Source organism: Diplotaxodon limnothrissa, linkage group LG17 (genome assembly GCF_057381915.1).
Source record: "Diplotaxodon limnothrissa isolate DT_005_m linkage group LG17, D_limnothrissa_male_GT1.1, whole genome shotgun sequence".
NCBI lineage: Eukaryota > Metazoa > Chordata > Actinopteri > Cichliformes > Cichlidae > Diplotaxodon > Diplotaxodon limnothrissa.
The window spans coordinates 27117185-27131560 of record NC_140612.1 but is presented as its reverse complement, the minus strand read 5'-3'; the positions used below and the strand labels follow the sequence as shown (position 1 = coordinate 27131560).

General features: G+C 41.2%; 1 protein-coding gene across 2 annotated transcripts in view; it reads right to left on the bottom strand.

Annotated features, from left to right (window-relative positions):
* The window catches only part of LOC146615100 (fatty acyl-CoA reductase 1), a 58909-nt gene extending 44894 nt beyond the window's left edge, over positions 1–14015 (bottom strand). For both annotated transcript variants that reach the window (XM_085375466.1, XM_085375467.1), the window contains exon 1: positions 13914–14015. In XM_085375466.1, coding sequence (XP_085231592.1) covers positions 13914–13922 — 9 coding nt within the window. In that variant the 5' untranslated portion in view covers positions 13923–14015. The remainder of the gene's footprint in view (positions 1–13913) is intronic.
* Positions 14016–14376: the final 361 nt, after the last annotated feature.

Sequence of the window (14376 nt, the reverse complement as noted above, 5' to 3'; positions counted from 1 at the left end):
GGACTTGAATAGGTTTGAGCTTAAAAGTTAACTAAAGCTAATGGATTAGCATTACTCACTTGTAAAATATATAGCTCATAGTTTTAAGTTATGATCCAATAGTATAGATAAACAGAACTGTCAGCAACTAGTTAAAATTATAATAAAAACTGTATAAAACATGAGTAACAGTTAAATTGTTAGGCATAAATACAGCTAATAGCCCAGCCCAGCCTCACATCTACTTCACAGCTGATCAGGTGAGAAATCAACTCAAGAGGACGAAGGCAAGGAAGGCAGCAGGTCCGGATGGAATCTGCTCCAGACTGCTCAGGGACTGTGCAGACCAGCTCTGTCAGGTGGCCCTGTACATCTTCAACCTGAGCCTGGAGAGGGTTCCTGAACTGTGGAAGACTTCCTGTGTGGTTCCGGTGCCAAAAATCGCACACCCCAGGGAGCCCAACCACTTCAGGCCTGTTGCCTTGACTTCTCATCTGATGAAGACCATGGAAAGGCTCATCCTGCACCACCTTCAGCCACTGGTGGGCTCAGTGTTGGACCCCCTGCAGTTCGCCTACCGTTCTGGAATTGGGGTGGATGACGCTGTCATCTACCTGTTACACTGATCCCTCTCTCACCTAGAGCAGGCGGGGAGCACTGTGAGGATCATGTTTTTTGACTTCTCCAGTGCTTTCAACACCATCCAACCCGCACTACTGAGAGGGAAGCTGGAGGGAGCTGGAGTAGGCAAACAGCTGACTGCATGGACCATCGACTACCTTACCAACAGACCACAGTATGTGAGGCTCCATGACTGTGTGTCCGAGGTGGTAATCTGCAGCACGGGGGCACCGCAGGGCACGGTTCTCTCACCTTTCCTGTTCAGCCTTTACACTTCAGACTTCTGTTATAATTCGGCCGATTGCCATATACAGAAGTTCTCAGATGATACAGCCATCATTGGATGCGTATCAGACGGGAATGATCAGGAATACAGGGGGGTCATCAGTGACTTTGTTGGCTGGTCTGAGACCAACGTACTCCAAATCAACGCCGGCAAGACAAAGGAGATGATCATAGACTTCAGGAGGAAGTCACCCCCTACAACACCGGTGAACATCCAAGGGAGAGACATTGAGATAGTGGACTCTTATAAGTACCTGGGTGTTCACCTCAACAAGAAACTGGACTGGACAACAAATACAGACGTCCTGTATAAGAAGGGCCAGAGTCGACTCCACCTGCTGAGGAGACTGAGGTCCTTCGGAGTCTGCAGGACTCTGTTAAGGACATTCTATGACACTGTGGTAGCATCTGCCCTTTTCTATGCAGTGGCCTGCTGGGGGAGTGGATGCACGGACAGGGACAGGAGCAGGATTGACAAACTGGTGCGGAGGTCTAGCTCCATGCTGGGATGTCCCCTGGAGTCTGTGGAGGTGGTTGGTGAGGGGAGGATGCTAGTAAAGCTGACATCCATCATGAACAACCCACGTCACCCACTGCATGAGTATGTGAGTGGTCTGAGCAGCTCCTTTAGTCAGAGACTGAAACACCCTCGCTGCAGGAAGGAGCGCTCTCGCAGATCATTCATCCCAACAGCAGTTAGACTCTATAACTCCTCAATCACGATGTCATAAGTCACTGGACACTGTGAACATCCACGGTCACCACTTCATGCATAATGGACCTTCCATGACCTTCCAAGCTATATAGTTTATGTCTTCCATATTTCAAACCATATCCATAATCACATACTGTGTATGCTACCATTGTATATAGTGTATTATCTTACTTTTTTTCATTGATTGTACTTAATTGTATTTTTGTATTTCCTTCATATATCTGTACCTGAGCTGAGGTGACGCAAAAATTTCCCCGTTGTGGGATCAATAAAGTCTTATCTTATCTTATCTTAATAGTTAGCCAAGCCAAGCATATGCTATAGCAAGGAGCTAATAGTGAGGCTATTAAATACAAATACAGGCTATTAGCGCCTTGCTAATAGCATTACCATTAACTCCTTTATACAACATTAGCTAAGACTGACATAGCTGTAACTGTGAAATTGTTTGTTACATTGCATAATATAGACATTGATGGATCTCGTTAAAAGAAGAGGAAACTACACACTAATAAAACATCACCCAAATAATGTTTTTGTTCTTTTCGTAATAAAATGTGGTTCTGATGTTTTCTTGAGATACTACATAAGATAAATAAAAGTGTAAATAACCATCAATATAGAGGGCACAGAAATCAATAATAATATCCTTAAGAAAGAAATCATAAATAAAGATCAGAATATTTCATTGTTACAGTATTTTGTCTGGCTGCTTAACTTACATATGGCTAATCGAGTGTCAAGTTCTTCAAGACAGAGCTACTAGCATTAGCCATTTGAGCATGACTACAGCATAAAGGACATGGTGCCTACATGATGAATACGAGTGTGCTCCAGCAATGGCTTAATGTATGTTACATCAGATAAACCCACTATAAATGTGACAAGTTATACACTACAGTATTAAAGACTTTTTCAGCATACTGCAGCTCAACTCCCCCGCTCTGGTGTATGAGGCAGTAACTTTGTCCCTTACACAAACCCACATAATTGCGCAGCACTTTTAAAAAGGGCCCTTATCCAAGACTGCATTATCGCATAAAAACGGCAGGTCTTCTCTCTCCCACTCCATTTTTTTTTCTAAGGCAGCTAAATGCTAATCTAATTAGAATTAATTATATTGGCCGTGGGCTTCAAGGATTTAAGCAGGACCTCTTTAATTCAACCTTTTCACTAAACTATGAGCAAGTGTCAACACAAAGGTCAGCGCTCTCCGTTAGATATCTGGCCGTGGGAGCGCTGGTGTGTGAGCTAATGTTTCTGTGTGCACGTGTATACGCTTGCGTCAGTGCGTTGTCGACATTGTATGCGATGGCAGAGGGATTCTGTAATTACACCAGCTGTCTCTGAGTGACAGAGCCTCCGTGAGCTGTGGTGTCCGTTTACGCCTGGCTTAGACCCAGGCTGCCAATCGCACCCGCAGTGCAGCTCTCAGGCCAAGAGGTCAGGAACTTGTATTGTGTGTTCAACATGGTATGAAACCCGTGCACGACTTTCAAGTAATAAACACTGTCCTCCAATTATTGGCTGGAATCAGCAGAGTTTGATGACAACTTTTCATTTTCTGTAATCTGTGTATGATTTCAACTCTTACCGACTCTTGGGAACAAACTGCCCTCCAGCTTTTCTTGAGGACAGTTGCAGTGGTGTGTGTGAAGCATATGCAAGTTATACCTGTGTACCAAACCAAATTTAACTAATTAAAAATAATAATAAATAATTCTGTAAGACTAAACCTGGCATCAGAAAATAGTTACACTAAGAAATAAATCAAAGCAATGCATTGGAAGAAAGAAAAATGACCTACACAACTTGTATCCTTAAATATATAGTTAAAACAAAATTTGCAACACAGTGAGTTTACATCAGATGGCTCAGTCATCCACACCTTTTTAAACAGCTTCCCTCAAGGCTGAAAAAGATATGCATGCTGCCATAAGCTTCACATGTCACATGTTCATTTGAATTCAACTTTCCATATGGTAAACAGTTACAGTGGAGGAAAAAAAAAGTGTCATTGTACGTTTATTCTGAAATAGCATCGCTGGATTAAAGTGGAAAAGGTGACAAGGAAAAACTACTGGAGTTTCATGGAAGCCACAATTACTCTGATTCCTAGAAACTCAGCTTTCATGCACTGAGAGGAAACCGATCACCTGTCCCATTGTTTGAGGGCCATGGGGAGAACAGGCCTCTCCCTGAACCATCAACACCAACTCACTCACTAGAATACCAAAACTGCAATGTTATACTTTGAAATTAAAATCAGAATAATTGTTTATCATGCTGATTTTTCCCTTAATGCAAATACAGGGATGTAAATGGATTCATGGACTGCACAGAGCCATAAATCACTGATTCCCAACCAGGGATCAGTCTTCAATCCGTCAACCAGACCAGCTGAAAACTGGGTTATTATCAAAACAGGGAAGACAAAACAGTGCCTTTGTACCCCTTTGTCTTGATGTCTTGAATGCAAGTTCAAGACATTTTTATTCACCTTCCTGGTCCTCCAACTCTAATCAGTTGTCACTCCTCTTTTGTTGAATTTAAATTCAGACTTTGCATCAAGAATTTGATTCAGTTCCTCCATTGTGTCATCATGCATTTTAGCGGTAGGGCAAAAAGCACGATCCATCACTTGAGTGTACAAAAATTTCAATTTACTTCTCACTACATCATGTTCATTATGTAATGAGTGATTTAGGACACAGCCATATATTTCTTTGATTTCACTGAGCAAGCTGCTGGCAGTACGAGTATCCAGTTCTTTCAGCTAATGTAAAAAACACCCATGCAAACTCAGGCTGCAGAGAGCCTGCCAGTGTTTTATGATCTATTTGAGGGAGCCATTAGCAAAATGGCTGACCAAAGTCTCACTTTCCATAGCCAGTCAAGCTTAAATACAGTATCTAGACATGTTGTGATGATGGGTGAGGCGGTCTCAAAAACCTAATTGCATAAACAGACCAGTAGCACAGGCCATAGCCGCTCTGTTGCTTATCCCGCAGGCTTGTTATTTCTAATGTGGAAAGAGGCTTGCAGGATTTAAAGCTGCCATCAGTTATCCATGCAAAAGGTTGGTGGCTCAGTCAGAGATTGGTCCAACCCAAATGCTTTCACCAAGTTCTTTTAGATTTTTGCCAAATTTGGTCTACTGCCTGACAACACGCCTCCTACTGTAGATAGCAGTAGTGAAAAGGTTTAATACGCCAACAAAAGCCCTTGTTGCAAAATGTTTTCTTCACATCAAACAAGACCAAACAGTCCAGGAAAGTTAATGCTATACATCCACTCAATACGCGACGTCCAGATGAACAAAATCAACTTTCTGGGATTTCCTAACCTGGATGATCGAGCATGCATCAAGACATGACCAAGCCACGAGAACAATTACCCCATGGTGGATATTATTAGCCTCAAACTGAAGCTTTAATGGTGTCATGTAGTCAACAATGGCTAATGATTGGTTCGTTCTTTTATCAACAGTAGTCGCTCATCATGCTCTTATTAAATTTGGCCTAATATCTGGTTTTCCAACAGTTTTATATCTTGATTAAGTTTATCCCCCATGCTCATCGCTGACACCGTCCAGTTTTGATGGGAAAAAGTTGAGATGAGAACGTAAAAAGTGCATTTTCAGTGATATTCTGACACTCATCAGCGCATTATCCAAAAGGTCGGCATAAGCCTCTGCTCTGAGAGTGCCAAGAAAATTCTGGAAAACCTGCATAAATACTTCCCATGCTGCTGATTCTGTTGGCTTCAGTTTCCTTTTTAATTCCTCTTCAAGCATCAGTTCACAGATTATAAAACCAACAAAAACACCTCAACTAGGTTTTAGCATCTTCGTAGGGCACGTGGAAGACACATTTAGGCTCGGAAGATTATCATGCAACAAACTGGATGAATGGATCAATGCAATTTAGGCATTTCTTAAATACTGCAGATTTATATAATAAATTCATTTTCTCTAGATTTGCAATAGAAACAGATTAAACCTCTTTTATTAGCACTAACTGCTAAATGAATCAAGGCTAACAGCTTCAAGAAGCCCCCATCAAACAAACAGTTCAAAGCAAAAACTAAACTAAACTAAAAAAAACTGTTTAGAATGATATAAAACCAGAGCTACGGGTCTGATTGGAAGATAACATCAATAGACACCCAATGCTTTTCAAACCATGTGCACAACAATGAACAAAGGAGTCTACAAATCCTATCATAGATATTACCGTCTGATTAAAAAAACAAAAAAAAACCAAACAAAAAAAAACAACCCCACTTAAAATGTTTAAAATTTCAACAATGACTGAAAACATTACATTATATTTTCAGTATAACTCACATACTGTCGGAGCCCTTCAAAATAAAACTGAGTTTAAATCCAGAAAATATGATTATAACACACATCTCATGGCTTGATGCTGTGGAGGCAACGCATAAAGAAAAAGACCAAGTACCTCCCTTCTTATGAAGTTAAGCAACTCTTCAAAACCCTCACCGTGTTGGTTCGGAGGTTAGAAGCGCTTTATTCAGCCTGTTTCAAAGGAAACCCTGACACATTAAAGGAAGTAAAGACACAGTTCCCTTTGATATCCAACCTTTTTTACATCAAGTTTCTTTAAAACCTGGAGTGTGGGAATATATTGCATGTGGTGATTGTTGTAAGCCTTTGTGTTTGCTGAATTGTGTTTTGAACACACACCCACTAAGATAATGTCCAACCTATTATGCAACACAGGCCAAAGACTCAAATTATGTTCAGACATTGTGCAGTGGTTTGGGTGTTTGTCTTTTCTCAGGAAGTCTTATCAGATCATGACTGACTTTGTTTTTTGGGTTGTTGTTTTTTTAAAATTCTTGCTCAATTACTCAAACGATGAATCGCTTCTTAAACAGTCACAGGTCATACATTAAAGTTAGTTAGGACATGCAGGAAACCCAAATTACATCCCTGAGGCTACAACATGCTTGTAGCCATGTGTGAAGCGGCATTCAGTGAAACTGTGAAACCCCCGCTTCACTCGTAGGATCGTGTTTCTGGAAAAGCTGTCACGCTCGCAACAATGGTTTAATGCAACTGAGAAAGTAACACTGCAACACAAACTTGAACTTTGAGCAAGTAAAGCCTCGAGTCTGAAAGAGGCGAGCCATCACCAAACATGTTCAAATAGGCCAACTGATAAAACAAGATTAAAGTGAAGACTAATCTGGTCTCGCCTACATTTATTTACACTATTTAATTGGCATCAATACACTGTAAAGAACTGCCTAATAACTACAACCAAACCAGAAGTGCTACCTAGAATCATTTTCTGGCACGTTCTACAGTTGTTTGTAATACACAACACACATCTATCTGTCCATCTACACACAAGAAATCCTGATGTGAAATCTTCTTCCATGCTCCGCTGTGACTTTGTTATGACTCTGAAGCGAGTACGAATGGGAGCTCCTGGTTTAAATCTCCCGAATTTAATTCAGACGTAACCTCAGAGTGGTCTTATGCTCCGAAATACTCCCCTGTGCTGTGGTTGGTCATTGACAACATTAATCAACACAGACAGAAAAAGCCTCTAAATCCTTCAGTGGGTATCACCCTCCAGTGACAAGCGGTCATCAGAGCACCCATGTCCCTGTGGGGATCAATGTCACACCGTCGCTTCGATATTCCCCTCTGGTTATTAACAGCATGGAGGCTCACAGGAACCACAGATGGAGAGAGAGTAGCAAGGTGACATATGCTAATTTACAACATCTGCTCAAACCTTCAATTTAAAAAGAAAAAAAGGGGGGGGGGGGGGGGAGTGGTGGTATTGCATGTTTAAACCTTTACTAGTAAAATCTGATTTTTCAACCTGATATGGTCTGAAAAATACACTGATAGAAAACACTTGAAGATGTATGGAAATCTTAATATTTTCAAGATTTTTCCCCATTTACACAATAAAAGAAACTACTGTCATACAGGAAGTTCACCTAAAATAAAATACAGAGAATTAGTAACATAAGGATTCCACCCTTTTGGTCCTACATCTCTTTTTCAGTGCGAGGCTAATCTGAGGACCAGTGTTGGGTGTAACGCGTTACTGTAATTAAATGACATTTATCCTCACCATCCACAGCCTTAAAGCACCAAACACTGATTCAGACGTGTTCAGGTATTCCTATGACAAAGGGCAAACCAGGGACATGTCTTCTTCATTAAGCCTGTCACAGGGGTGTGCTACTTTTAGACTATTTAGTCTTTTGGCATCTTTAAAAGGAACTTTTCGGTGTTTGTTGCCAGGGATTCAGATGTTTTGATGACATTATGCAAAAAAGTAATGCGCCTGCAAAACAAAGTAATTCTCCAAAACGGTACTTTGGTTAATAAACATGAACTTGCTTTGGAGACCATGACAAGCTGCGGAAAGGCGGTTACACTCCTAACCAGGGCTGCAACGATTCGTCGATGTCATCAACACATTGTTGACGCGTCATATTCTAAAACCACGCAAATGTGTTTATGTAAGGAAGCTAGGGGGCACAATTGCCTCTATCATCTGCCAAGACTGCAGTCAATACTAATGAAGAAGAACAGAGCGAACAGCACAACAGCTAGTTTGTTTTTTCCCCCTCACATTAATCTTAAGGTTTATTTTGAATGGTAAACCTCTTCAACCTAACATTAGGTAGTTAATCTATGGGTTGGACCATATATATCAGTTTAATTGGTTTTGAACATGACACCATCTGAGACATGATATACAACCAATATACAAGCACAGGAAGCAGAGATAAGAGTTACTGAAATAATCACTGACTAATCAAAGAAAAATTGGCTGATTAGTTGAATACATAAATATTCATTTGTTGCTGCCCTACTCCTAACCTGACACACAGTACTAGGAAGCCCAGTGTGACTTGGCCCTCATTTCCCCATCATGCAGATACAAATGACCCCAACAGAGCACTTTGCTCCTGGGCTGCAGGATTACTTTTGGTTTCTTGAGTTTCTGAAAGTAGAATGGGAGGCAGAGCCTTCAGCTTTCATGCCCTTCTCCTGTGGGCAGGATGGGACTATGGGACTGAACTGTCCGATAGTTTGTGTTTTACTCTCGTCTTGGAGCTCTTCTGTTTCTCTAACTGGTAGCAGTACATGGCCGGCCCTCCCTGATGCCGTTTGCCCTATATACACACACTAATGCCTACAATACTGCATTGATGTATTTTATTGTGAACTGAACTTTGACTCAATTAAACACAAAATAGTTTTTCTTCATTCATTCGCAGGCTGCGCAGTACATTGCCGAGGGCTGCTGCTGGCCTGTGAGATACAGTTTGAGATGGGTGGATTTTGGCTTCTTTTAGTGTTCCTTTGCAGCATTTATCATTTAATAGCCAAAAGCATTTTAGCTCCTCACCAGTTCTTGCACTGGCTTAGCTGGTATGACTGCATGATTCTGAACCCTACTGTGATGAAAAGGCGGCACAAGTAATCAAAGGAGTGCAATCTGTAGTTTTCCACATATTCAAATCATCACAAAGATGAAGCCTCTTATGTGTTTATGAAGCTGCTGCTGTTGTTGTTGTTGCCATGAAATGAAGATGTCAGATGGGTCAGAGGATATGAATGAATGCAGATAGACAGAGATAAACGGCACACCCACCAACAGGATGAGCTTTTATTTCCTGTTAGCCTTTTTAAACACTCATTTCAGGGCAGTCCCTTTTGTTCTAATTAGAATGAACTGCCACAAAGTGACAATTCTTTTTTAAAATGTATTATTTAATGCCACCAGCAAATGCTAAATTCCCTGTTTACCCCAAGGAGTCTCACAGTCTAGGTGATAGATTGGCACAAAATGTTTCACTGTGTGGACATTTATGGCTCCGCGACCAATTAACTGACCTCTCTGAGGCTGTGTTCCCCTTTTCAGAAGACCTCTAAAGAAAGCGCAGTGAAATTGAGTTGATGCAGCTCTGTTTCCCTGAAAATTAATCATAAGAACTTTCATGCATAACCAGGCAGTTGTCATTCCTGAGACATAAAGCATAGTGTAGCTTTTTGCTATGGCTCAGTTGCACACAAGCTTTTGTGGGCATCACATGGCAGCGCTGCAACAAAGAAGGCAAATTTCCAGTGGAGTCCCATTGAGCATTAAACGTAAAGCGCTATACAAATACAGGCCATTTACCATTAAACAACCTTTAGCCCTCCAGCTCCCAAAGAGCAAAGTCTGTGCGATGACCAAGAGTACAGCTAACTATCCCTAACCCTAATGGTCGATCTCCCTTTGTGCTGCCTCCTGCATGCTTTACCCATGCAGCACCCGTGACAAAACCAAACTGAGCATTTTCTGTACAGTTCATCTCCTAGTTAGATGTGAGATCAGTGTCCGAGTCTGATTGCATGTGAAAGAACACCCCTTCCTTCATTTAAAGGTCCCTGGAACAAATTAACCTACACACTTTAACTGGTACACTTCACAATATCCAGAGGTGAATGCATGATATGTTGCAGGTTACAATGGTTAAGCAGGATCAAATGTTCAATATGGCTCTCTCTCACCAGGCTGACTGACGACACTAACAATATAAAGAGATTTAGGGCCGTGCGGGACCCGCTTATCTGCCAAAGAGGAAGCGCAATCCCCTCACCTCAGACCACAACTTTATATCAAAGCCCTCTTAAAACTGCAGAGAAAGCAAAAGAATCATCTTCCAGCATGCAAGTAGGCTTAGTGTGCCATATACTACTACTCTGTGGTATGCACATGCACGGAGGAGGTGTTTTGGAAAGAGCAGAAGCACATCTCCGGAGCATTTAAAGATTTATTAGATACCTGAGAAAGGAGGGCAGAAAAGAAGTGCAAGTGTAAAGCAGCTGTTGAGAAAGAAGTTTGCAAGAACACATGAAGCAATCCGGAAGCTACATGAGGGACTTTCTTTTTTTGTGTTACAAAATGCATCAAGATCATTTTAAAGTATGTGCTGAAAGAAAACATACATGTGATTTCAAACTGGACTGCAAATGCAGGAAGGCAGCGGGCCTTACCTTTCTGCAGTCATAAACACTGTCTAAACGCACACACACTCCTGGACACGGTGTGCACACTCAGCTAACACTTATCTGAGAGCCAAATATAGGCCATCCCTTGAAGATAATTAGAACTCATTTTGTGATCCCAATTTAGAAATCAGTGCAAGAAGCTTCTCATGTCGTCCTTTACGCCAGAAAGTTATGATAAGATACGAAATAAAACACGCTCCCATGAGGAGATGCAAGACTCAGAGAGGGGACAGCCCCCCTCAACCCAAAAATGAATGATTTTAACTGGTTTTCTCATAATGCATGAAATCAGTATTATAATCTGCTTTGCATATGATCGACGAGGACAAACAGAAGGGTGTTTATATCAGATATATCTGATTTTTATCTGCCATCTTCAACTTTTTGTTTGACCAGTCATGGAAAGACTTTATGTGCCTTTCTCTGACTCACACACAGTAAGCAGCCTGATGGACAGATAAAGCTCCTTTAACAAGCGCACGATGGGGAATTTATGGTTCAGAGGTGTTAGCACACGGGAAGCCTGTGGGCAGCTACTGACCATCTGCATACCTGCAGAGAGCGTCTGTTTTCAGATGGTGGCAGAGTCAAATATACGTGGTACAACTGGTCTGTGTGTGAGGTTGTAACATCTAAAGAAATAAGGGAAAGTTTAAAACAAGTCAACTACCTTTGCTGTCAAACTACCACTGAAATTAATCAAAACTAAAGTAAAACAAGCAAATCCACTGTTCTAGAAACCTGCTGAAACTAAACTATATTCACAACAAAAGCTGAAAACCAACTTTAAAAGAGTAAATGGAAAACGTAAAATCATAATGACTACAGCTAAAGATGGCCCACCTCTTCATTAGATTTTTCATGAAGTGCTCAAAGTGCAAAAACAGATGCACTGGAGAAATTCAGCAGCGATGTGTTTCACTGGAAATCCTGATACAGTTACCAAGAAAACAAACAAACAAACAAACAAAAAAAACTGGTTGTGAGCACTTTCAGGTGGGAACTATTTTCTTCCACCAACCAGCAGAAACTTGCATCTGGCTGACTTAACAGCTGAACTAATGTTTACCTTGGTCAGACTGAGCCTCTAGTCAATAGCTATAGGGTGACATATTTACTGGGTGTAGTTTATTAAAAAAGAAAATTGTTCCTACTTGAAACTGCAACAACAAGCTTTGCTGTTTTTTCTGACGAACTTGGTGATGAGTTCTGGAAAGGGACGCTGTTAGAGAGGTTTTCAAATACCACACACTGAGTGCCATTTAGTGTAATAATAGTTAAGAGAAGGCTGATATCAATAAAGGTTTGGGGACAAATGGTCAAATATCTTTAATATAATTATACTTTTTGTTTATTGCAGGGTGAACTGTCCCTTTAACTCTCTATGGCGATGACAGTTAAATTCACAAACTTCATGTACTCCAGCCTGAAAGCAGAAAAATCACATCTGTAAGGGAATCTGTACTCAGTTTATTTAGTTTCACGGGGCTCCAGAAAAATCGGAAAGTGATAATAATAATAAAAGAAAGCAAGGCCCTGAACACAAGCTGGTCACCACCGACTGACGCATGGTGGAGAGTGATCCCAGTCAGACCCCTGAGCAGACAGGAGGGGACTGAAGTGGGTCGTTTCCACATGGCACACCACACAAACACGTGACCGTCACCGGGTCTCTTACCTGTACCCAAAGCTAACACACACACACACACACACACACACACACACACACACACAGAAAGCAATTTAACGGAATTTACATCATCTCAAATCAAGCAAACGCTCTCCACTTCAACTTACTTCCGGTGTAAGATTTCAAAGTAAAAATAAGTAACAGGGAAAAAAAATGGTAGGGTACCAACATTATTTGTTTTTAATCAATCAATGAATCCCAAGATTATTATAGTAAACTGAAAATAACCTAAAATTATTAAATTAACATTAAGCACACTTCTGCAAACTAAAATAAAATTTTAAAAATTGAGTTTTAGTCCAAATAATATAATAATTTAAAAGCCAAAACCCAAATAACTAAAGTTAAATAAGCAAACAAAGAAAGGGACTGAAAGGCATGCCAAGGTGATGATCAAACACTCCAGAACTATAAATGTTTTTATTTAACAGGGATCTTAACATCTGACAAGCTGGAAACAGAGACTATTGGATATTTTTTGCCTGAAAGTCAAATTTCAGAGTTCAGGATTCATTACTTGGCATCAAGAAGCCAAGTAACCACAAATTAATTAGATAGACAGATAGTACTGTGAGGTACTACAAAAAAGCTAAAGGAAAATAAAAATTAGACCATTAATGCGCAAAAAGTAGAGCAAATAAATCATATGCACACTATAAATCTAAGAAACTCAGGCACCAATTTCCTTTCTGCTGTACACATAGCTATATATTTGGGGATTTGAAGCTAATAACAGTATATATATATTTTTTTAAAAAGTCTTTATATATATATATTTTATTTATTTATTTATTTATTTTAAATGAGCAGTGTAACTCAAGAGTCGATCTAAACTATTTATGCCAGTGTGAAGCGACTCAAAGTGTACAAAGCCAAACTTCAAACCATCACTTTTCAGTTTCTAATCAACTGGTGTGGTCTGACTATAAATTTTAACCTTAATATGCAGATTTAGGCAGAAGTGTTTACCTGTAACAGATGGTATATTTGCGCCAAATCTGATCATCTTCAGTACAATGTCATAAAATGTGCAGAAAGCAACAAATAAACAATTAAAATGAAATTATTTAACAGGATCCTACATGTGGTTAGCTATAAAGCCATAGTTTTTTTTTTTTAAATTGTTTTAATATGAAACCCAGCATTCCCACTTCCTGTCTAATTGGCACTATCGGCTGCCGGCTTTCCGCAGATGCTCCACGCCGACTGCGGCTCCCTCTGCCCCGCTACCCGCCGCCCTGACGTTCGGAGGCGGCTACAGCTTCGTGCTAACAGTGTGCTCTCTCTTTCCCTACACAACCCCCACCTCTACACTCAAACACATCACGGTCAAAAAGCGAAAACACAGCGAAATGTAGCAGCTGGCTGTTCACACGGACCCTCTGAGCGTTTTCTGCCCCGGCGTGCTGATGCTCAGTCCCGACCCCACATCCGACAAAACGGGTATAAGATGCTCGGCCAGCGGCGTGCCACGACACACCACCGCGTCCCTAAATCATTATCAACCACTCACCGTGAAAAGGCGGTCGCTTATGCGTGAAAGGAAGAAGAAAATCGCTCCCTACCGTAGACATCGGTCGGTGCTGGTGGATGCTTCCTCTTGAAGCTGTCAAAGAGGCTGTGCGGCGCAGCAGCTGCCGTCTCTTTGCCTCCTCCCACCGGCCGCCCCTGGCTCTGGCTCGTCAGGATACCTCCAGGGTAAGAAAAGCCCGGTTCTACAAAGTCGACAGACTGCCTGCTTGTCTATCTGCAGACTAGAGCAGAGAGACAGACCGCTACACCAATATGAGCCTCTGAGTGAGCAGGGCGTGTCACACAGCCCGTGACCCTCCCCGGTCCTGCTGCGTGCTGAGCCGCTGAGCCAGCGCCACACCAAATTTCATTAAAAAAAAAACTGGGGAGTTAACGTAGCATGCTTGGTATGCACAAGTCATCTGTAGCTGAAAAAAGAAAGTGAGAGCTGTGTAGTGAGTTATCAGATTAAAAACTTTGATACATGACTGACACAAAAATAAAGTAGGATATTAG